This window comes from Pipistrellus kuhlii, unplaced genomic scaffold (assembly GCF_014108245.1).
Source record: "Pipistrellus kuhlii isolate mPipKuh1 unplaced genomic scaffold, mPipKuh1.p scaffold_m20_p_24, whole genome shotgun sequence".
NCBI lineage: Eukaryota > Metazoa > Chordata > Mammalia > Chiroptera > Vespertilionidae > Pipistrellus > Pipistrellus kuhlii.
The window spans coordinates 4,883,874-4,907,017 of record NW_023425523.1 but is presented as its reverse complement, the minus strand read 5'-3'; the positions used below and the strand labels follow the sequence as shown (position 1 = coordinate 4,907,017).

Here is a 23,144-nt window from a genome sequence, read left to right as displayed (position 1 = left end):
CCACTCTTGAGCCACGGAGGACCCCTAGGGGGCCTCCTGGAGCGGCCGCCCTCCCGGAGGCTCGGGCGGGGCCTCGGGACCTGGCTTTGGCTGGCCAGAGCCTGTCCCAGCTGCTCAAGGCCAGCTTTGTATCCCAGGGTCCCCACCCCTACTAGACTAGCCAGAGAGCGAAGACCTCTGCCCATTTTACAGATAGAAAAACTAAGGCACACATGGCCATCCACCGATAGGAGAGCGCAATCAGAACCCAGGCGTTTGTGTTTCTTGGTTTACTTTTTAAAAAACACTTTTATTGATTTCAGAGAAGAAGGAAGAGGGGGAGAAGGATAGAAACATTGATGATGAGAGAGGATCATTGATCGACTGCCCCGTCCTGGGGTTCAAGCACACAACCCAGAACTGAACCATGACCTCCAGGTTCATAGGTCAGCACTCAACCATGGAGCCACGCTGGCCGGTGGGAAGCAAGGCGTCTGAGCGGCCGGTGCTCCTCCTCTCGTCCTGTTCTGAGGAGCCTGAGTCCGCTCCGGTTCTGCTGGACCCTCGGGAGGGGCCCGCCAGTCCGGATGGTGCCAATCAGTGACAGGCTCCCCATGGCCCCAGAGGGTTTGACTGGCACCAAGACTATCTTGCCCAACTGGCAGCCCAGGGGTTAAGCGTCCCTCCGCAGTCTGCCGGGTTTAAGGGACATTTCTATGGGGTTCCCGCACTTGGGCATCTCTGGTTCTGGTGGAGGCTGTGCCCCCGGCGGCAGCGGCCACCTCAGGCTCCACCCGGAGCCTCACACCAGGCCCCCTCCCCACCAAGAGGCTTGGGGCGCGGGGGAAGGAGCAAATACTTTGGCTTCAAACAGACCTGGGTCCAAATCCTGGCTCTGGCATCGACCCGCTGTGTGATGGGAGCGGGGGTGGGGGGTGGGGGCGGCGCGGCGGGAGTCTCATAACCTCAGGCACCTGAGTCGTCATCTGGACAACAAGGCAAGGAATGGCCGCCTCATGGAACCGCGTGATCATGGAACCGTGTGATCATGGAGCCAAGTGATCATGGAACCCAGTGATCATGGAACCGCGTGATCATGGAACCGCGTGATCATGGAGCCAAGTGATCATGGAACCCAGTGATCATTGAACCGCGTGACCATGGAACCCAGTGATCATGGAACCCAGTGATCATGGAACCGCGTGACCATGGAACCCAGTGATCATGGAACCGCGTGACCATGGAACCCAGTGATCATGGAACAGCGTGACCATGGAGCCCAGTGATCATGGAACCGCGTGACCATGGAACCCAGTGATCATGGAACCGCGTGACCATGGAACCCAGTGATCATGGAACTGCGTGATCATGGAGCCCAGTGATCATGGAACCGCGTGACCATGGAACCCAGTGATCATGGAACTGCGTGATCATGGAGCCGGCGTGATCACTGGACGGACCGCATGGCAAGGGCCTGGCGCTCCTGAGCTCCGGGAAGGGCGGCTGGGCCAAAGGAGATCCCGGGGCCGGTCGGGCTGGTCAGCGGCCGCTTTGCTGTCGGCTGGGAGCCTGGGCCGCCGCCTGGCCCCGGGAGCACCCTGAGGTCCGTGGTTCTCTGGCTCCTGGGGTGCAGGAAGTGATACTGTGTCCCCACCTTTTCTGTGGGAGACGGGGGGGGGGGGGCGCTCTGGGTGTCGCGGCTGAGGGCAGGGGCTCCTGAGTCAACGAGCCTGAACTCCCGGCTCAGCTTCTGGCTCTGCCCGGAGTGGCTCTGCCCAGGGAGGCTATATCCTCGCCTCCCTGGGCCTCACAGACACGGCTGCCCTGGCCGGAGGGCATCCTGGGGTCAGGCCTGTTGGAGTGTTGCTGACCCTTCTCTTCACAGCTGGGGGAGCCTCACCCCTCCTCTCGCCTCCAGAGGCTCCTCCCCGGGCCTGGGGCCCTCCAATCCTCCAGCCCCAGCCCCATGGAGCCTCCTGCCAGCCTGGCTCCGCTCTCAGGGAGCAGCTGGCACTGCAGGGAGGCCCCTGGGATGTCAGGTCCCCCTGCCATCCGTTCCCACAGCCCTGCACGACATAAGCATACGTCCCGGGAAAGCGATGATAACAGGACCAGGCCTGACCCCCCTCCAAGCTGCCCGCCACGCAGACCCCTGCCCCCTCTACCTATTTCACAGCTTCCGCAGGAGCGAGCGGGCCCTGCCAGGCCTGAGCGGGCTCTGTGCTCTGCGCCTGCACTGACGGCTGGCTCACTCAGAACCACGCCAATCCAGGCTGCCAGGAGCCTCGGGGGGCATCCCCCCTGCGTCTCCTGGAGCAGGAAGTGCGGCCAGGAGTGGGCAGTGACTTGCCCAAGGTCACAGTGCCGGGCAGTGCCGGCGCCAGGCCTTAGACGTGACTTTTCTGATGCCAAGTCCTCTCTCGACCTCGTCCGGCCGGCCAGGGCGGTCTCCCCTGCCTCCTCCCATCACATGCCCCACTGGGCTTTGGAGGTGCCACCGGGCAGCCCGAGAGAGGCGGGTGGGGCAGGGCCTGCTCCCGGGTGGCTCTGAGGGGCCCTGAGTGGCTTTGAGGGGCCCTGAGTGGCTCTGAGGGGCTGGCTGGGCGGGAAGTGGGAGGCCATTAGGACCCAGAAGCTCTGGGAGCATCCTCCCGCCGCTGCCTCTCACGCTCACTGCAGTGGCTCGGGCAGCGGCAGCCGGAGCAGCAGCCGGAGGAGCTATCACATGGGACCCGGGCCGCTGGGCAAAGGTAGGAGTTGTCGACTAGGCCAGGAGCAGGGGCCGCGGGGCCCTCCCGGAGGGCGGCTCTGGGTCCCGGGGACCAGCCCACCCTGCCTTATGCGGGGATGGCTCCCAGGTACCCCGAAGGCAGCGCTGGGTGTGGGCATCTCCGAAGCCTGGCGATGGGGATGGGGCTGACCTGCCAACGGGAGTGCCCACATCCCGCAGGCAGAGAGGGCTCCCCATCCATCTCCTCCCCTGCCACAGAGGCGGGTCCCTCGGCATCCAGGCCGATGGCAGCTCTGCATCCTGGGTGTGGGCAGCTCTGCCCAGGAGAGGGGCTGCAGGAAGCCCCATGCCCAGGCGGGCGTGCTCCGTCTGAAGGCAGGCCAGGCTGGTGCCGGGCTGGTGCCGGGGAGGGCATCTCCGATATGGGAGGCAGGTGCATGGGAAACCCACGGTGCTCTGGGGCTGGGGCTGGGCACTGCCGGGCATCTTGCACCCAGAAATGAGGGTGTTTGTGTCTTGACCATGTCCTTGCTCGAGGCCCAGACCTCGGCCCCTGGCAAAGCCTTCAGGTCCCGAGGTGAGGGCGGGGGCGGGCAGGGAGCGGTGGATGAGCGCGTCTGGGAGGCAGAGTGATGGGAGCGAGGAGGGGAGGGAGGCCGGCCTGCCTCCCACACCGGTGCCCGCAGCCCTCTGCTCCCAGCAGCCAGGCAGGAGGGGGCTCCTGGGGCTTCGAAGTCAGTGTGGAGACCCCAGCGAGGCGGAGGGCGCTGTGGCCGAGAGAGATGCCCCCGGCTTTCTGGTCTAGGGCTCCATTATGCCTGCACAGCACCCACCCTCAGCCCCCGTCTCCACGTGGCAACCCTGTCTGCTTCCCTCCGTCCGGGGCCCAGGTGGGCCCTGCTGGCAGGCCCAACGCCCCTCGGCCCCGTGGGCCTCTGCCCTCCGGCTCCCCGGGCCTCAGGGCTCCTGGGCCCTCTCCCGGGCGGAAGGGCTGGGGAGTCACGGCCCCGGGAGGCAGGGCGAGGATGCCCCCTACCTTCCCTCTGCATTCTTCCTGCGAGACTGTCTCCTGAGAGGAGCTGCTGTCTCCCCCTTCTCTGCAGCCTCCCAGTCTCTGAGGCCATTTTAGCTGTGAGCCGGGCTTTCGGGGGCCCCTGGGGACGGGCAGTGGTCCGAAGTCGGGGCTGCCTTGTGTCCAGGGGCCAGGGCAGCCTGCCCAGCAGGGGCTCCCGACAACCACACGGTGGGCTGAGCCTTCCGGGAGGAGGTGCTGGCGGCAGGGATTCAAATGATGGACTTGAGTTTGATTCACAAGCCTGTCCGGAGCGCCCGGGGCCCGCACGGTGTGCTGGACGTGGGAGGGGGCGAGGCTGGTGGAGTTGGCCGTCACTGTGCAGGGGGATTGGGCCCCATCTGGTCCTCTTCCCTGCAGTCAGAGAAAAGGTGGAGGGGGTGTTTTTTTTTTTTAATTTTAATCCTCACCCGAGGGTATGTTCTTATTGATGTTAGAGAGGAAGGGAGATGGAGAAACATGGATGTGAGAGAGAAACATTGGCCAGTTGCCTCCCGTACATGCCCCGAACCGGAGGCCTGGGTACATGCCCTGACCTGGAATCGAACCTGCGGCCCTCCACTGTACGGGACAATGCTCCAACCCGCTGAGCCACCGGCCGGGGCCCAGGTGACGGAGTTTTAACACTGAGCAGCCACCAGGCCCTCGGTGGCCCAGGAGCTCACAGAGTCATCAAAAGTTATCACAGCCGAAACCGGTTTGGCACAGTGGTAGAGCGTCGGTCTGTCGACTGAAAGGTCCCAGGTTCAATTCCGGTCAAGGGCATGTGCATTGGTTGCGGGCACATCCCCAATAGGGGTTGTGCAGGGGGCAGCTGGTCGATGTTTCTCTCTCATCGACATTTCTAGCTCTCTATCTCTCTCACTTCCTCTCTGTGAAAAATCAATTTAAAAAAAAATATATATATATTAAAATAAAATAAAAAGTTATCACACAGAGAGACCTTGGAGATCGGCTAGTGCAGTGGTGGGCAAACTCCTTAGTCTGCAGAGCCAATAGTCAACAGGACAACGATTGACATTTCTTTCGAGAGCCACATTTTTTAAACTTAGACTTCTTCTAACGCCACTTCTTCAACATAGACTCGCCCAGGCCGTGGTATTTTGTGGAAGAGCCACACTCAAGGGGCCAAAGAGCCACATGTGGCTCTCGAGCGCAGTTTGCCGACAACAGGGCTGGTCCAGTCCTCCCTTTTCACAGACGAGGAACCTGGGCCCCGGGCCACGTGTGACGTGTCCACAGAAAGCCCCTCCGCCTTGCATGTCCACCGTCCGCCTCTCAGGCGCACACCTCAGCCCACTAGACGGAGGGGTCTGGGCTGTAGGAATGGCATCTGGGATGAAAACAAGGAAAATTACGCCGGGCAGCTCTTTCAATTGTGTGCAAACTCAGCACGGCTGAGGAGCACGGGGCACAGGGCTGAGGAGCACGGGGCACAGGGCTGAGGAGCACGGGGCACGGGGCTGAGGAGCACGGGGCACACGGCTGAGCAGCACGGGGCACAGGGCTGAGGAGCACGGGGCACGGGGCTGAGGAGCACGGGGCACAGGGCTGGGGAGCACGGGGCACAGGGCTGGGGAGCACGGGGCACAGGGCTGAGGAGCACGGGGCACAGGGCTGAGGAGCACGGGGCACACGGCTGAGCAGCACGGGGCACAGGGCTGAGGAGCACGGGGCACACGGCTGAGGAGCACGGGGCACGGGGCTGAGGAGCACGGGGCACAGGGCTGGGGAGCACGGGGCACAGGGCTGGGGAGCACGGGGCACAGGGCTGAGGAGCACGGGGCACAGGGCTGAGGAGCACGGGGCACAGGGCTGAGGAGCACGGGGCACAGGGCTGGGGAGCACGGGGCACGGGGCTGAGGAGCACGGGGCACGGGGCTGGGGAGCACGGGGCACATGGCTGAGCAGCACGGGGCACAGGGCTGAGGAGCACGGGGCACGGGGCTGAGGAGCACGGGGCACAGGGCTGAGGAGCACGGGGCACACGGCTGAGGAGCACGGGGCACACGGCTGAGGAGCACGGGGCACGGGGCTGAGGAGCACGGGGCACAGGGCTGAGGAGCATGGGGCACAGGGCTGAGGAGCACGGGGCACACGGCTGAGGAGCACGGGGCACACGGCTGAGGAGCACGGGGCACACGGCTGAGCAGCACGGGGCACAGGGCTGGGGAGCACGGGGCACACGGCTGAGGAGCACGGGGCACGGGGCTGAGGAGCACGGGGCACGGGGCTGAGCAGCACGGGGCACAGGGCTGAGGAGCACGGGGCACAGGGCTGAGCTGCCATTTCATCAGGGGGCAGCAGAGACGCTGAGACCCCAGACTTCCCCTCCCGGTTTCTTCTCTGCTTCACGCTCACCGACCTTCTCTATCTAAGTCATCTACCCACTCTCCCACCTACCCCCTTACCCAGATGCCTGCTCTCCCCCTCCCCCCCAGTTCCGTGATGTGGTAACAGTCCCGGAACAAGAGGGCTTTGGGCCTGGGGTCCTCGGGGGTCACCTCAGTGACCAGGGAGATGGGGCCCGGGGGTTGGGAGGTTAGAGACAGCTCCCCTCCCACCTGCAGGGGCACAGTGGCCGAGTGGGTGGGAGGACAGCTTCCTAGTGCACATGTGTCAAACACAAGGCCCGCGGGCCAAATCCGTCCCGCCAGGCCTTGCAATGTGGCCCGCACCGCGCTGTCATCACTGCACTCCGCTGCGTTTCCATCACAATGACAGTTTATGACTCTTCAGTAAACCATTCGGCCCGCGATTTAGGCTGGATTTTAGATTTTGGCCCCTTCTCTGATTGAGTTCGACACTCCTACCTAGTGCCTTCTGCCCTTCCAGCTTTGGGGTAGTGGAAGCTCAAAGAGCTGAACTCCAAGCTTCCATTTATTTATTTTTTTAATGTATGGATTTTAGACAGAGAAGAAGAAAGGGAAGGGTGAGAGAGAGAGAGAGAGGAGAGAGAGAGAGAGAGAGAGAGAGAGAGAGGTTGCTGCTCCGCGATCTCTGCCTTCTCTGGTTGACTCTTGCATGTGCCCTGACGGGAGATCAAACCTGCAGCCTTGGTGTAGTGGGACGATGCTCCAACCGGCTGAGCTCCCGGCCAGGGCCTGCCTGTTTCCTCTCACCCCCAACCCCGCCCCCCAAAGCACCAGCCCTTTGTCCTGGGGACGGTGTTGGAGCCGCCTGTCCCCTTTCAGGGCGCTCCGTCCAGCGTAGCCCCAGCGCGGGGAGGGACGTGTTCAGAGACGGCTCACGCTCGGCAGCTCCTCCCTGGACGCCGAGACGCCCCGGCCGCTGCGGAGGTGCCACTGGACCCGGCGTGGCAGCCGCCCTCGCCACGCACTCGCCGTGTGACCTTCGGTAAGTGCCCTCTCCAGGCCTCAATGTCACCGGCTGCAAAGCGGACGTCGGTGCACCCTCCCGGGCAGGGCTGCCTGCGGGTCACTGCGCAGAGAGCTCAGCCCCAGGCCCGGCCGCTGGGCCGCCTCCGGGAAGGCCCCTGCCCCTCACCGGTCTTCTCATTGCCGGACCTCAGGGTGCTCCGAGCACGGCTGCGAGGTCGGCGTGGCTCCCTCCGCTTCCAGATGCCTTGATGAGGAAGCTGGCGTTGGGCAGAGTCGCTGCGTTGGCAATTCCCAGCCCTCGTGTTCTTCCTGCCCCCGCCTGCGCCTGCGGCCGTGAGGAGACCAGACACCGGGAGCCGTACATGGACAGCCTCGAACCCCGGGCGCTGTCCCGGAGCTCGGCGGGACCCTGGGCGAGGGGAGCGGATTCAGACGCTCTGGACGGGGTGTCCTGGACAGGGGAGAAGGGCCTGGACCACAGAGGAGAGGACGTGGTGAAGAAGGAGCCGGAGGCCAGTCGGCGGGCGGAGTGTTGAGAGGGCCAGGCTCCCCCATCCCTCTCGTCTGTCTCCTCCAAGGTCATGGTCACCGCGGCAGACCCTGAGCTACCTCTGGGCAGAGACATGAGCTCCTGAGCCTGTTCCTGGCCGGGGGGCTCCGTCCAGCCGCCCTGCCTCCCCCCGAGGCTGGCCTCCGGAGCGGGTCCGAGAGACGCCTGCAGGAGGTGCCCGCTCCCACCACCCCCGCACCCGGCGCCATCTCAGGGTCACCGGACTAGGATGGGGGATGGGCCTGTGACAGGAGGCGGCCCGGGCGTCCTCTTCCGGCCCCATGGAGTCCTCGCCCGTCCCCCAGCCATCAGGGAACTCTTCCGCCCCGGGGAGGGCCCCCCAAACCCCGGGCCCCTCGACGGCCAGCGGGGCCCCCGAGGCGGGGCTGCGGGACGTGGCCTCGGAGTCCGTGGCCCTCTTCTTCATGCTCCTGCTGGACCTGACCGCCGTGGCCGGCAACGCCGCCGTGATGGCCGTCATCGCCAAGACGCCCGCCCTCCGCAAGTTCGTCTTCGTCTTCCACCTCTGCCTGGTGGACCTGCTGGCCGCCCTGACCCTCATGCCCCTGGCCATGCTCTCCAGCTCCACCCTCTTTGACCACGCCCTGTTCGGGGAGGTGGCCTGCCGCCTCTACGTGTTTCTGAGCGTGTGCTTCGTCAGCCTGGCCATCCTGTCCGTGTCGGCCATCAACGTGGAGCGCTACTACTATGTGGTCCACCCCATGCGCTACGAGGTGCGCATGACGCTGGGGCTGGTGGCCTCCGTGCTGGTGGGCGTGTGGGTGAAGGCCTTGGCCATGGCCGCCGTGCCCGTGCTGGGCAGGGCCTCGCGGGAGGAGGGGGTGCCCGGCCTGCCCCCGGGCTGCTCCCTGCAGTGGAGCCGCAGCGCCTACTGCCAGCTGTTCGTGGTGGTGTTCGCCGTCCTGTACTTCCTGCTGCCGCTGCTGCTCATCCTGGTGGTGTACTGCAGCATGTTCCGCGTGGCCCGCGTGGCCGCCCTGCAGCGCGGGCCGCTGCCCACCTGGATGGAGACGCCGCGCCAGCGCTCCGAGTCGCTCAGCAGCCGCTCCACCATGGTCACCAGCTCGGGGGCGCACCAGACCACCCCGCACCGGACGTTTGGGGGCGGCAAGGCGGCCGTGGTCCTGCTGGCCGTCGGGGGCCAGTTCCTGCTGTGCTGGCTGCCCTACTTCTCCTTCCACCTCTACGCGGCCCTGAGCGCCCAGCCCGCGTCCGCGCGGCAGGTGGAGAACGTGGTCACGTGGATCGGCTACTTCTGCTTCACGTCCAACCCCTTCTTCTACGGCTGCCTCAACCGGCAGATCCGCGGCGAGCTCAGCAAGCAGTTCGTCTGCTTCTTCAAGCAGGCCCCCGAGGAGGAGCTGCGGCTGCCCAGCCGGGAGGGCTCCATCGAGGAGAACTTCCTGCAGTTCCTGCAGGGCACCGGCTGCGCCACCGAGTCCTGGGGGGCCCGGCCCCTCCCCAGCCCCAAGCAGGAGGCCGCGGCGGCGGCCGTGGACTTTCGGATCCCGGGCCAGATAGCCGAGGAGACCTCCGAGTTCCTGGAGCAGCAGCTCACCAGCGACATCATCATGTCCGACAGCTACCTCCGTCCGGCCCCCTCGCCTCGGCCCGCATCCTGACGGGCAGCAGGCTGGACATCGCGGAGGGAGGGGGGCCCGGGCCGGCCAGGACCGCGAGGAGCAGCGCCCGGTGGCTCCCCTCTCCCCCGCCAGCGGGGCCCGCGGGGCCTCTGCAGGCGGCCTCTGCTTAGCGTTTTCGGGGTTGGGAACGGAGCCAGCAGGATGGACGCGTGGCAAACGCCTCGGACACGGCTGTGATCCTTGACTACTGGGGGAGGGAACCCGGTGAGATGGTGACGGGAGTCAAGGGTCACGAAGGTGAGAAGATGGATGTCTTTCCACTAGTGAACTTTCGCTCGTAAGGGTAGGAGCTGGAGGAGGCAGGGCGGCAGGCCGGGTGTGGAGTCGTCCTGGGGACCCTTTCAGGATGTTTCGATGTTTCAGGGTAATTTGTCCGGGGCAGTAACTGCCTCCAAGCAAGGTAAGAAAATGACCCACGTGGTCCCCTCTCCTGGCCAGGCTTAAAAAGCACCATTCCAGCCACGTGTTTCCATGTGAGTTTAGGTTTAGGCCTGCGGTTTCCTTAAAGGGAGAGGATCAGAGGGGCGTGATCCTTTCCCCGAGTTCAGCCAGAAGCCAAGGGAAAGGGCAGTCAGGGGGCTGCTCCCTCCTGCCCTGTGTCCTGGGAGCAGCCCCTCTGTTCCATGGCTCTGTCTCTTCCCCGCATGCGGGGCATTAAGCTGGGGGTTCATCTCCGTCTGCAGAGGCAGGAGTAGGACAGGATGGCTCTTTCTCCTTGTCTTTTAGGACAAAGAAGTGGAAGGACTGGGGGTTGGATGGCTGTAGGATTTGAATTGTTAGGGTGGTTGGGCACAGAGAAGCTAGGTGACCGTCGTTACCAATAACACCATACATCTTTTCTTTCCCCTCCCCTAGGACTGGCCTCCCTGATCTCTCTCCTCATGGCCGTGACCCACCTCCAGCCCCTGGACCATCGGGTACAGAGACTAAGGTTGGGAATGGGTTGGTTGGGTGGAGTTTCCATGGTCCATTTAAATGCCTCCCTGCTCCCATTCGTCGCTCTCAAAATTAGCTTCAGTGACAAAGACTTCCATCTCTCTCCGGTCGGCAGCCCTGGGTTGGAGAGAGGGCACGGGAGTGGGGCTCCGCTGCTCACTGGTTGCGACTGTAGGAACTGTGTTGGCCGGCATCGGTGGTGGTGTTCTCACGGGAGGGGGCATCATTGCAGATTGGACGGGACCTCCACCTGGGACGTCCACTCACTTCCCTCAGCTGAATCAGGTGACCGTGCAGGGTGGAGGCAGGACCAAGGGGGCAGCGTGGTCTGTGTTTGAACAGATTCCTGGCTCACTGAGCACCCGAGGGGATGACGGCCTGGTGGGAGTGGGATAGTTTCCCCTTTGAACAGCCAATAAATACTTTTTATTACAAAAGTTATACTGATATCAACGTCGACGCCTTCCGTTCAAATGCAGTGCATCGCAGCCGACTACCCACCCGCAGGATGTGATGTCACTGTCTTCAAGGAGTTCACAGTCTAATTTGTCCAAGTACCTTGTGTTTTCACAGACCATTTACGTCTGGTAAAGCCTTATAGAGTTCTGGGGGAAATATCCTGGAGAATATATAGCAACATGGTTCTAACTTCTGAGAGTTCAGTCCGTGGCCGCAAGATACGTACCACAGAGGTTTCCTGCCGATTATGGAAAGTGTGTGGGTTGTAAATGAAAACTTAGTTGAGAGGGGGAAAAAATAATTTATTAAATGAAAATGGGCAAACAGCTTTCTCTGTTTAGATCTAGGAAAATTTCCGGGTTTTTGTCTTCCTAGTCTAGCGCCTATTACATTGAAGGAATCCCTTAGATACTGTATACACCCAGGAGTCTTTTGTGATTGCAAAACATATTCTCCTCTCTCTTCCCTTTTAAGATAAACTCCTAAAGGACTTTATCTTAAAAGGGAAAACCTCTTCCAACATCACTGATCTGCGAGTAGGCCCTAACTCTGCCAGCAGGTGGCAGTGTGAGCCAGTGGAAATAGGAAAGGTGCCTCTGTGTGTGTGTGTGTGTGTGTGTGTGTGTGTGTGTGTGTGTGTGTGGCGAGGGGGAGAGGGGATGCAGGGCAGAAGAGGGGGGCATTTAACATTGTCTGGGAGCCATTTTGTTGATTTCTTTTACCTTTTTCTTTCACTTTGCCCAGCAACCCTTCCTCCCCATACATCAAAGGGGAAAAATTTAAGTGCAAGGATAACTAACTCAGGCGGAAATTTCCTGGCACCTGTGATCTCACTGGCGTTTATTACAGACTTTGACATACGCCGGTTCCTTTGCCTTTTATTCCCCTCCCTCGTCCTGAGTGAATGATGAAGGAAATAAACATTTCTCTTCTCTTGGGCTAAGAACTTTCCCAACAGTTTCTGCCATGACCACCTTCCAGGAGTTTTCTGGTCACCTGGTCGAGTTTGATATATAATCCTTAGCTGTGGAAGTTGTTCCTGGAAACATTTTGGCCCCTAATCTCCTGAGACAAGTGTCCTGTCAGGGGCCTTTTCCTGTGCCCTGGTGGTGTTGGGGTAACTCTCAATCCTAGATGGAGACCCGCTGTTGTCAGGTCTCCCCGGGTAACCCCTTACAGGGGCTTGATAGGAAAGGGGGGGCTATGGGAGTCACACAGACCTACTCACGGTGTGAACCTGGGAAAGATGCTTAACTTCTCTGCGCCTGTTTCCTCGTCTGCAAAAGTGGGGATAACAGTATCCACCTCGCAGGGCTGTGGTGAGGATTAAAGGAGATGATGTGTGGAAGCACCTCGCCATACCTGGCAAGTAGGTGCGCAACCAATACTGGGTTTTCTCCCCTTTCCTCTTGCCCTTTTCCCCATTAGTATTGATATGAGAAAACATGTTCCTTTTATTCTAACAGTCATTAGGGGATGAATAGGAGTCTTGTCAAACTTTAAAAAAAAAAACTGGTATGAAGTTACGGGGGCAGAACCTTTATTAGGGTATATTAGGGACATAATTTTTAATCACAGGAACAAGAGTTCCCCTCTCTGAACCGTTTGGTGGAGAGTACGGGTGGGCTATTGGGAGAAAAAGGTAATGTAGGGCCCCTTCCCGGCAGTACCCAGGATTATGAGTGGAACAGGCTTTCAGTCTGGGACTTTCTTGGGGGATTTATTACTTCTCAAGTGCTCCTAGCTTCACTAGAACTTCCCTTTTTGTGTGGCACCGCAACAGGAAATTTTAGGAGATTCACAGGGCGCACTGGTTTGTGTCGGGGTGTGGGGCTGAGGTTGACGAGTCCTGGTAGAAGTCCTTCGGCAGAACGAGCTGCTGAGCGCGACGGCTGGCTTATCCTGGGAAACTCAGCGTGGAAAGGCCATGGAGGAACTTACGCTGACTTTTCAGGGGGAGTCTGATAGCGATTTCAAGTAGCCCTTTGCCAGCAACGCAGGAGCTGGACAAGTCTCAGACCCACACACATTTGCACAAGGTCCAGCGAGCAGGGGGTGGGGGGTGGAGGGCAGGGGCGGTAGGAAGGGGTCGCTCCAGCCCCGGGCACGGTCGATCTTGCAGATCTCGGCTGTGGAGTGTGGCCAGGCCCCGGCTCTGAAGTCTGCTCCCATCCCATGGATCTGGATGAGGAGGCCCGGGTGGAGAACCCACACTTGGCCAAGGACCCCGGGTTTGGCCAGTGAGAAACTCCCAGCTGCCACTCCCAGGCGGGTTGTGAGTTCTTAACAGGAATCCCCGCCCTCCTCCCCGCCAGCCCTCACCCAAAGCGGGGCTGTGCCCTGGGGAAGGCGCCAGGAACTGGAGCCAGCCCCTGTTTCTTTGCATTTATTTAAACACGACAGCCGAAAACACGCAAAGGGATGAAGGCGAGTTCCACGGGACCTGGACCGCCCAGCAGACCCACCGCCGGGATCCGGCCAGCCCCGCCCCTCACCTGCCCGTACTTCCGCTTCCGGTTGCATCGCCAGTTCCCCCAGCTGGAACAGCACTAGCCGTACTGGCCGCGGGGCGTTTCCGGAAGTGTCGTAAACACCGGATATCCGGTTTCTCCGAGCGCTCGGGGAGCTGACCGAGAGGCCTCCGCCCAGCAGCAGACGCCGTCTCGGCCGGCCGACCCGCAGTGTCCGCGGTGCGTGAGCGAGCCGGGCCCGGTCCCCTCTCCCGCCGCCGCCATGGGCTGCACGCTGAGCGCCGAGGACAAGGCGGCGGTGGAGCGGAGCAAGATGATCGACCGCAACCTGCGGGAGGACGGGGAGAAGGCGGCCAAAGAAGTGAAGCTGCTGCTGCTCGGTGAGGGCCTGTGGGCGGGGCCGGCGGGGCGCTCGGGGAGGCCCGGGCGCTCGGGGGCCGCGAGGGGCGTCGGGCCGGGCTGGCGGGGAGACCCGGAGCGGGGTGGGGGGGGGAGGGCGTGGCGGGCGGGGTTCGGGTGTGGGGGCCGCGGCTGAGTCTCCGCGGGGCGGGATGCGGGAGCGGGTTCTCCGGTGGAGGGAACCGGGGAGAGGGTGTGCCTCCGGGGGACTCGGGAAGAGCGCGGGGAGGGAGGACTGTCTGTGTTGGGTGTATAGGAAAGGCGCCCCAAGGGAGGGAGGGGGATCGGGGACGGTTTTCCGAGGGGAGTGGGAGTGAGTGGTGGGGAGCCCGGAGGACGGGGGAGAGGGGTGGGGCTTGTGTGATGGCCTGAGAGTTCGGAGCGAGGCGATAACTTGATGGCCGGGCCGAGCCGGACGGCTCGAGCGGTGAATGTACATAGAGGGGCCGGGCGTGTGCTGGAGAGGGGGGCATGTTAACAGGAGGGAAGGAGGGAGCACCCTGGCTTGCCCCGTCACACGAAGGTGTGTGTGGTTGAGCTAAAAAGTGACAAGTTCTCGGGGATAAAGGAAAAGTTGGGTTGCAGAGGCTGTGTCTGTTTTTCCACCTTTTTCTATCCTTTTTACCCTCTTAAGGCTTTACCACCCCTTCCCTTGGTTTCGTAAAGGGGACATGGTGTGAGCTGAGGGAAGTTAGGGACTGCCTTGCGTGAGGTTTGTGTCCAAAGACGTAGTGGACAGTCCGGTCCGCACTGGCAAGTTGGTAGGGATGATGTGCAGTGGGAATGGAGTTACTTTAGAGTACATTAAGGAGCCAGACATTTACTGTAAAGACTGGGACAGGCTTCTGGTGAGCAGGTTCGGTTCTCTTCTCTTCTCTTCTCTTCTCTTCTCTTCTCTTCTCTTCTCTTCTCTTCTCTTCCCTGGTTCCTTCAAACTAAGAGCATTGACCTCAGAAATTGCTGTTTATTTTACCCCACATTCGTTTTCAGTGGCTTTTAGATACAATCAGATGCATTTTACTCAGCGGGATTAGTTTTAAAAGTGAGAAAAAGGCTCCTAGAGGTTCAGTAAACCGGATAAACAAATCAAGCCAGTTGTTTCATTGGGAGTATTTTCCAGGGATCTGTCGGAGAAGTGGCAGTCATGGTTTCTGTAAGGAATAGGACTTTAGTTTTTAAAACAATTGATTTTTGAGAAAAAGAAGTTGCTTTGAGAGAGGTGCTCCACCATCACCTACTTTGTACCCCAGGATGTGATGTGCTGGGTGCCTGTTACTCCCCCTGTTAAGCTGTTTGGTGGTTTGTAGATGGCAGAAGCCCTGGTGACAGCTTTCTGGACGAAGGGGGCGAGTTACAAGTTAGAGCTTGAGATTCCAGATGGAACCCCTGATCTTTCAGAAAGCGTGGGTTCACACTGTAGTCCTCCTCAGCCTCTCTCTGTGAAGAAGCACCATTGTGAATGAGCATGGCCCCTGGCCCCTGTTCTTTAAATACTATTAATATTGGGCAGACATTGCTCTGTGGGGCTGATTTTCAGGTGTTTGAAAGAAATCACAACACGCAGGGCATTAGCATAATCTGTATTGATCAGCTGGTTGTAAAAGTAAAGGTGTCTCTCATCTTCTGTGAGTGTTTTGGTTTAGATTGCCCATCAGAGAGCCCTCAGGGCATTGGCCTGTTTGTAATACAGCTGCAAACTGGGAGGCTTTCTTCCAAGTGGCAGGATTTGGCAGGCGGAACTTGTCTACATGTCTACAGAAATCTTTATTCCGGACTTTTCAATAGTGCATTTAATTAAAAACAAATGAAACATAGGATGACTTAGGAAACCTCAAAGGCTGTAAGTAAAAATCGAAGTGCTAAAGCATTTGCTTTTAATTTTTATCAATTGCATTGTTTTAAGATTTTTTTCTAATATTTTTGAGCAAGTTGAATCAACCACTTCAAGTAGGTTATGGATACAGATGCTCTTACTGGCACGATATCATAACGCACATATGAAATGCAAGTTTTCTCCCTTGCTATTTCTACCGTATACAAAGAATGTTCTTTGGCTGTGGAATACCCCCTGGGTGTGCATGGAAGTCGATTTTTCTTCATCACTGTGACGCTGTTAGGCGTAGTCCAAGTTGCGCTCTATTTACTTGCCCTTGTCGCTCTGGCACATAATAGGTGTTCATTAAATATTACTGTGTTTTCTTCCTGGCAGGGATGTAGTTCAGCACAGTGATTAACAACATGGGCTCTGCAGTCACACTGTTTCATATTCTAACTCTCATTCACCTTGGGAAAGTTATTTACACAATTCTCTCTCAGCTTCCTCATCTTTTAAAATGGAGAAAATAGAGGTATTTCATAGTATTGCTGTGAGGGTTAAATATGGTAATGTTGTGAAGTAGAACACAGCTTGGTACACCGTATTAGCTCAGTGAATAATAGTTATTTTTGTTATTAAATCGAAATGAATGTTACAGATTACAGGTATTATGGAATTCAGATTAAGAAACTAGTGTGGGGTGAATTAGTTAAGGAACACTTCCATGTTATAATTGTTTTGTTACGTTTTATTTGAATTTCCTTTAGGTCTCTTATTGGAAGGATCTTGATATGTCAAATAAGTGTTTAATCATAATCTCCTACAAGACAAAATTACATTTTGCAAAGCTTTCCAATCAGAGTGCAGTGCATAGGGTGGCATACAGGTGTGCTGCTTGCAGACTTTTAAAATAATTTTGAAATTTTAAATCATTTTTATAATTTTTCATTACAACAGTTGAAATGATCATTTTGGTACGGTTTCCTCTGTAAAATTTCTGAATTTGGCATTGAAAATATTTCCTTTGGAAGACTTATACTAATTACTATTTAATATCATCTGTAATACTTTGTGTTTGATTTTTCATGTCATAATTTTATGATATATAAAAGACATATCTAGCTTACCTCAATATTATCATTTTCAGTGTGTGCCATGATGTGGCAAAGTTGGGACGCACTGGTATAATGGCCAAGAGCACTGCTTTTGAAGTCAAATAAAACCAAACTCAGTTCCACCTCCGTTTATTAACTGTGAGACCCAGAGCATGTAACAACCATATGAGTTTTAATTTTCACACATGCAAAGTGGGAATGATGATGCCTGTTTGATAATGTGAAATGAGATGATGCGTGCAAAATGCTCAGCAAACAAATATTCAATAAATGGTGACCTCTGTTATTACAGTGTTTGTGAAGCTTATCATTTTAGCTACTTTTTTCAAACGTGTTTCAGGCAGGTATCTAATTATTTTTCAAATATTAATATATTCTTTTTAAAGATCTTCAAGGAAGTTTAATAAATATCAATCCTTTATGGTGAAGAAATTAAATATTGTCACTTAGATTTGTAAGTTCTTGCATGATCTACTCCTGTGCCACCTCCAGATTCTTGTTTCTTGTAGTTCCTCTTAGCAGGTCTTGCACAAACATTGTACAAAATGAGGGTGATGCTTTGTTCTTTAGGATTCTGCCAGTGGTGGCGTGGCAGAAATTAAGTAACGTGCAGATAGTTGGAATCGTCTAATTCACTTAAGCCTTGTGTTATACAATCGATGATTCACATTTAAATATCTAGGTATCACTGGCTGAATCTGCTCATTGAAATTAGTCAGTCTTTTGATAAGTACCATATGCATTATGTCCTCACAGGATGATATCCTTTGCAATGTTTGCCGTTTTTTGGCATAAGATTCATAGACAGTTGTTAAATTTCTTGTGAGGATGCATCTCGTTTCTGAGGGCGGGGGGGGGGGGGGGAACTGGCATAAAAAGTAGAAATTCACATTATAAAAATAGGTTGTTTTTTTATAAGCACTCACTGTTCTTTGTGTCTTTTATTTAAATGCACTCCTCGTTCTGCAGTCTGACAATGGGGTCCTTTTTTGGAATTATAAGATTGTAATCTTCCCTGAATAGGCTGATTCTGTGGGGATGACAGAGAGTAGGGTGCTTAGTATTTACTAGAATTTATAGGGTATATAACCTTTTCACCAGGGCTACATCTGTGTTGTTTTAAAATAATTTTAGTCTATTAAACTTCCTTGCAGTATTACCAAAAGGTCTTTTAGTTCTGAGGCTGTTGTCTCTGACCGTGGTTCCTCTTTTGGAGCAGTCCAAGACCTGTGTCCCTTACCCAGTTCCTCCCGTGGTGCTCAGCCTCTCCCCAGCTGCTGGGAAAGGAGAAGGGAGGGGATGGGTCTTGGCAGGTACTTCCTCTTTTCCTTTCTGGTTTCTTCCATGGCATGTTTTAACAAACTAACTGGGCGGGGGGAGGGAGGGTAATACCCCTTAAGGCTTCAGAAGATCCATGGCTTTTTATAAATTGCTAGCAAATTTGTGGTTATAGCATTTCCCTGAGAGAGGAGCTATAGATTCGCTCATGTTCTTTTCCCACAATACTATCTGCCCTCCATTCTTTTTTTCTTTTCTTTTTTAATACATTTTATTGATTTTTTACAGAGAAGAAGAGAGAGGGATAGAAAGTTAGAAACATTGGCCGAAACCGGTTTGGCTCAGTGGATAGAGCATCAGCCTGTGGACTGGAAGGTCCCGTGTTCGATTCCGGTCAAGGGCATGTACCTTGGTTGCGGGCAGATCCCCAGTAGGGGGTGTGCAAGAGGCAGCTCTAACTTTCTTTTTTTTTTTTTAACATATATTTTATTGATTTTTTTACAGAGAGGAAGAGAGAGGGATAGAGAGTTAGAAACATCGATGAGAGAGAATCATCCATCAGCTGCCTCTTGCACACCCCCTACTGGGGATGTGCCCTTGACCAGAATCGAACCCGGGACCCTTCAGTCCGCAGGCTGACGCTCTATCCACTGAGCCAAACCGGTTTTGGCTGCCTTCCATTCTTAACGTCCCTCATTGGGACCAGTAGAATCAGTAGCTGCACAAAAATGCAAAGTTCAAAATGCAAAAGGAAAAACCTAGACACTGTGAAGAGTGTTTAGTTCCTCTTTTAGAGGGCAGTTTATTACTTGGAATTTTGAGAAGTCTATTTCCTGTACTTCAGATGGCTTGTCTTTCTCCTGTTTCCCAGTGAATTCAATCCCCACAGGCCACCACTTCCCTCAGGCTGATAAACCCAACATAGAACTTACCTCCCCATGTCCCTTCTCTCCCCCAAGTCCACCTGCTGGGAACTTCCTGTCCTGCATCATCATTCTCAAGTCTTCCTGGCTGAAAACAGATCTAGAATTTTAACTCTTCTCTTGCTCTCATCCTTCCAGTCAGTCACCAAGTCCTATGACTCATTTGTTACCAGATGTTGGAGTTACTGGACCTGTAAAATTTTGTTGTTATTGACTGACTTAGGGCCCCATCATTTTCTTTCTCTTAGTAAATGCATTTTAAAAATATCCCAAAGCTCCATCTCTTATAATTACTATTATGCGGTTCCCTTTCCTCCATGAAATCTTTTTGAAGTTCTGTCCCTTTCTTTGAAATCTCATAGTACGTTTGATGTCTCTTATAGTCTGTCTACCTCATATGATGATTATTTTTATACTGGCCTGCTCCTGACTCCATGGTCCTTGAGGGCAGAGAGGACTAGGTATTTCTCAGCTTTATATTATAAATAATGTGAGGTGTTCGCCTGCAGGGAACAGGAACTCTCCCCCTTGTCCCAATCAAGGAGGAGTTGACTGAAAAGACACCGTGAGCAACGTCATAGGCACCAGACATCCAAAGACAGACGAGAACAGAGCCATATCCGAGTGTAAGGATTGTGATGGGGGCTTTCTCTCCCCATTCCTTCAGGACAGAATAGTCACTTGTCCTGTGCTGTTGGGAAGCCACCTCTTCAGATCAGCTTTCTCTGCTCACTTAGGACTTCTTTGGCCCTGCCCCCACTCCCACCCCCAATTTTCAGCTCTGGCTTACTCTGGCACCTCTGGCTCGCACACTGCTTGTCCTGGTAGTTCAGGTGCTTCATGTCCTGAGTCAGGTTCCCAGGGCCGCATTTCAGGTTCCTGGGAAAGAATGTCAGATTGGCTCACCACCTGAGGTGCCCACCACTAGCCAGCAGCTGAGGTGGGAATATGGCAGGGTGGATGAAGTGCTATGAGTTCCGTTAGTCTGGCCCTTTCAAAGACTGGGGGGTCAAGTTCTCCATTGAGGCAATAGGAGCCCAGTGTGCAAAATCGCGTGAGACCCGGGACCCAGAGTCCCGTGCCTTGGCAGGACCCAGAGAGAGTCCCACAGCTGCCGCCACTGCTGTTGCCACGGGAGGCAGAGCCCAGAAACCTGCCCGTTGCCCCTGGCGGGACCCACAAACCCACCCGCGCCTCCGGACAAGTCCTCCAGAGTCAAGTCCCTGCCCACCCGCTTGCACCTCGCTGCACATGCAGCCCCGCCCACCTCACACGCGCATCCTCCTGCTGACTGGTTGTTTCGGTGTGATGGCGTGATGACCACAGGCTTTCTATATAACAGATGGATAGAGAGCTAATTAATAGATGACAGTCCTATGATGCAGTAGACACTCATTAAATACAAGTTGGAATGAGATAAAATATTGAAGAACTAACTGTATCTCTGCTTTAGCCCTAACTATTGTAGTTTGCTCAATGGTTAGAGTGTCGGTCCACAGACTAAAGGGTCGTGAGATTGATTCTGGTCTAGGGCACATAACCTCAATTGCAGGCTTGATCCCTAACCTCAGTTGGGGTGTGTCCAGGAGGCAACCAATTGATGTTTCTATCTCTACTCTTCCCTTCCAGTCTCTCCAAAAATCAATGGGAAAAATATCTTGAGATGAGGATTAACAAAAAACAACAACACTTTAGTTTTTCATTAATTCACAAGAACACGCCTGCTAATTCTCAATATTAAGTTGTCATTTTGTACGGTTGGCAGATGTAATTAAATTCAACTTGAGGTAGGGTGAGGGATTTTAAACTCCCATTATCAACACATCCAACTCAGAATAGTTACTTAATTACTATTAAATAACTGAGTTCACCTGAATTTAATTACTTTCTATTTTAATCCAGGAGCTAATTTTTTAATGCGTATAATCAGTACAGGATCTGTGCTTCATCATCCCTGCTTTTTCCTGACTTTTTCCCTACTATTTTTATGAGCACCAGAAAATTGTCCAAAACTAAGGGAAGAGGTAAAACGGACTATTTTGCTCCTTGTTGATAATCTTGCTTAGAGGTTTTTGTTTGTTTGATTAGGGAGTAGGTAAAACATGGCAAAGCAGCTTGCTAATAGATTTGAGCTATCCTGCACTGTTTATGTTTTGTTGGCTTCGTGTAGTTTTGTTTGATTAGGGATTGGGACTTGGGGAGGATGGGGGAAGGGAAGAAAGATGCTCTACCCAAGAGCGAGAATGTTAGCCACAAAGACACATGTCTAGAGCAGTGGACGACAAATTTGTTCAGATCGCTGGAGCTTGTTTTAAAATTTAAACAGAATACAGAAATAAAGAGACTGAAAATTGGGAGATCAGGCCTGATCTCAGGGTCCATTGTGGAGTTAATATCATCAACCAGATGGAGTATTTTAGCAGATTGTAAAGAGGGCTGTTTTTGTGTTACTGGTTCTTATTCTTGAGTTTGATCGAACTTAGTTTGACATAAAGCTGTTTAGGAAGATAGTTAAAAACTGAGGTTAAAAACCTGAAAGACATAAATTGCATAAAGTGCCTATAGTGCAAATGTTCAAGAGAAAGTAAAGAAATTGTTCTAGTATTTGATTTTAACCTCCTGTTTTTAAACTGTCTTACTTTTTGGTGTATTTCTTTTTCAGTGTTTAGCAAGTTAGAGTTATCTTTAAACTTTTATCTATCCAGGCTATCCTGTTACCTGCTTAGCAATCCTCTGTATCATTCCTGTAATTCAAGCTACTTGAACTGAGTAACATTGTGTTAGGATCCCTGTTTAATCATTCTGGTTTTGATACAGTGCTCTGTGTAAATGAAATATCCTATTTTTCATGATTTGCTATTAAGTTGTAACAGAAATGAATATATCTAATATGAACTAAGCAAAGAAGGATTCCCAAAAGACCAAATTTGTTTGGCATGTATCTGAAAAAATGGCCTAATGATCTTAGACAAGTTTCAGGAGGATGTACACTTCAGACATGGATTCCTTTGATTTCCAAGTTAGACTCGGAAAATACTTAAAAGTTTAAGAAAGATTGTTCAAGGTTAGCTGAGATATTAGTGTTCATTGTTGGCTTCTTTTTGTCACCAAGTCTACTCAAATGGTTAATGATTTTAATATTCATACAAAAGTCTTAGGGTTTTTTTAAAAAGTGATGTAAGTATTTTACATCTCGGAATTGCTTAGCTTAAAACTAGACAGTGCTCTAGATTTTTTCTAGCTGCTCATGGAAATCTACATCTGTAGAGTCAGGCATGTCTCACTGTGATCAAAACATACACTCTGTTTATATATTTAAACTGTGCTGTATCTTCTTCGTTCAGGTGGCCTGAGGTTAACACACTACTGGTGGCATAGGGAACGTTAAATCAGACTTCTTTAAATTTAGCGGGGTAGCTGGATTCTTGTCATCTTATAATTAATCTTTCTGGAGTGGTTGGGTTTTAAAATTAAAACAGTATTCCATTGAATTCCAAAAACTTATTATAGAAATGTCACACTGTCCATGGCTTTCTGTTTTACTCATGTATGGGTAGCCCTAGTTTTTAAAACTTTTTCTTATTAAGTGGCTAGTGTTGTATGGGAATGGATTTTGCCTGGGACCTTGGGATTACATTTTACAAGTTACTGTAAATTATAGAAAGATTGTTTCAGAGTAACACACTTCAGTAGAGCACGGCCCCTCTGTCCCGAAGTTAGAACAAGGGAATCATTAACTTCAAACCAGGCTCTGTTTGAGGCAATGCTGTAATTACTCCCATGATTTACATCGCTAATGGAGTTCTGATGTCTGTGATCTGATAGTGCGGCCTCACGCTCTGTGCAAGTGATTTCAATGTTGAGTTATGGATTTCGGGAAACAACAAATTGAACTCCTTTTTAATGATGGAAATCTTACCATTTTGCAGCATTCATACATTCTCACGTATTTTAGTTCATTTCAGGTTGTTGAAAAATAATTTCGTTCCTCTACTTCTAAGAAGAGAGGTATATTTCTTATTTTATTTGTGTTATTATGGTTGTAATTAAAATCCACATTCATGTCCTCATCAGTATTTGTAGTTCTTTCAACTTTTTCTAGACTACTTAAAAGTTTTCTTAACACATTTGTTATTTTGGAATAATTTTAGATTTACAGAAAAGCCACAAGATAGTGCATAGAGTTCCCATATACTGTTCACCTGCTTTCTCTTAATGTTGACATTTTACTCAGCGATGGTACATCTGTCCACACTAAACTTCACACTTCATTGGGACTTGAGCAGTTTTCCACTCGTGTTCCTTTTCTGCACCAGGATCCAGCCTAGGGCTCCGCGGTGCACTTGTCAGGCTGCTTTCAGTTGAGCTTTTTGGCTTTCGGTGTGGCATGTCCAAAGGAGCCTGTTTATT

General features: G+C 53.7%; 2 protein-coding genes, 1 long non-coding RNA gene and 1 pseudogene across 3 annotated transcripts in view; all 4 read left to right on the top strand.

Moving 5' to 3' along the window:
- Positions 1 to 6,806: 6,806 nt before the first annotated feature.
- Positions 6,807 to 7,673, top strand: LOC118727149 (annotated as a pseudogene).
- Positions 7,674 to 7,688: 15 nt separating this feature from the next.
- GPR61 (G protein-coupled receptor 61) lies at positions 7,689 to 9,391 on the top strand. The gene has a single exon (XM_045586919.1). It carries the CDS (start codon positions 7,955 to 7,957, stop codon positions 9,314 to 9,316), a length of 1,362 nt encoding a protein of 453 aa, XP_045442875.1. The 5' UTR covers positions 7,689 to 7,954; the 3' UTR covers positions 9,317 to 9,391.
- A 46-nt stretch (positions 9,392 to 9,437) lies between these two features.
- On the top strand, positions 9,438 to 11,017 carry LOC123651024. Its single transcript, XR_006742581.1, has 2 exons — positions 9,438 to 9,574; positions 10,193 to 11,017. It is a non-coding gene; the product is annotated as an uncharacterized LOC123651024 (long non-coding RNA).
- Positions 11,018 to 13,338: 2,321 nt separating this feature from the next.
- GNAI3 (G protein subunit alpha i3) overlaps positions 13,339 to 23,144 on the top strand; it is a 32,411-nt gene continuing 22,605 nt past the window's right edge. The window contains exon 1 of the mRNA XM_036452588.2: positions 13,339 to 13,583. Coding sequence (XP_036308481.1) covers positions 13,466 to 13,583 — 118 coding nt within the window. The 5' untranslated portion in view covers positions 13,339 to 13,465. The remainder of the gene's footprint in view (positions 13,584 to 23,144) is intronic.

What these genes read in the sequence shown, in the direction of transcription:
- GPR61 (XM_045586919.1), top strand. Translation starts at nt 7,955, where the DNA reads ATGGAGTCCTCGCCCGTCCCCCAGCCATCAGGGAACTCTTCCGCCCCG.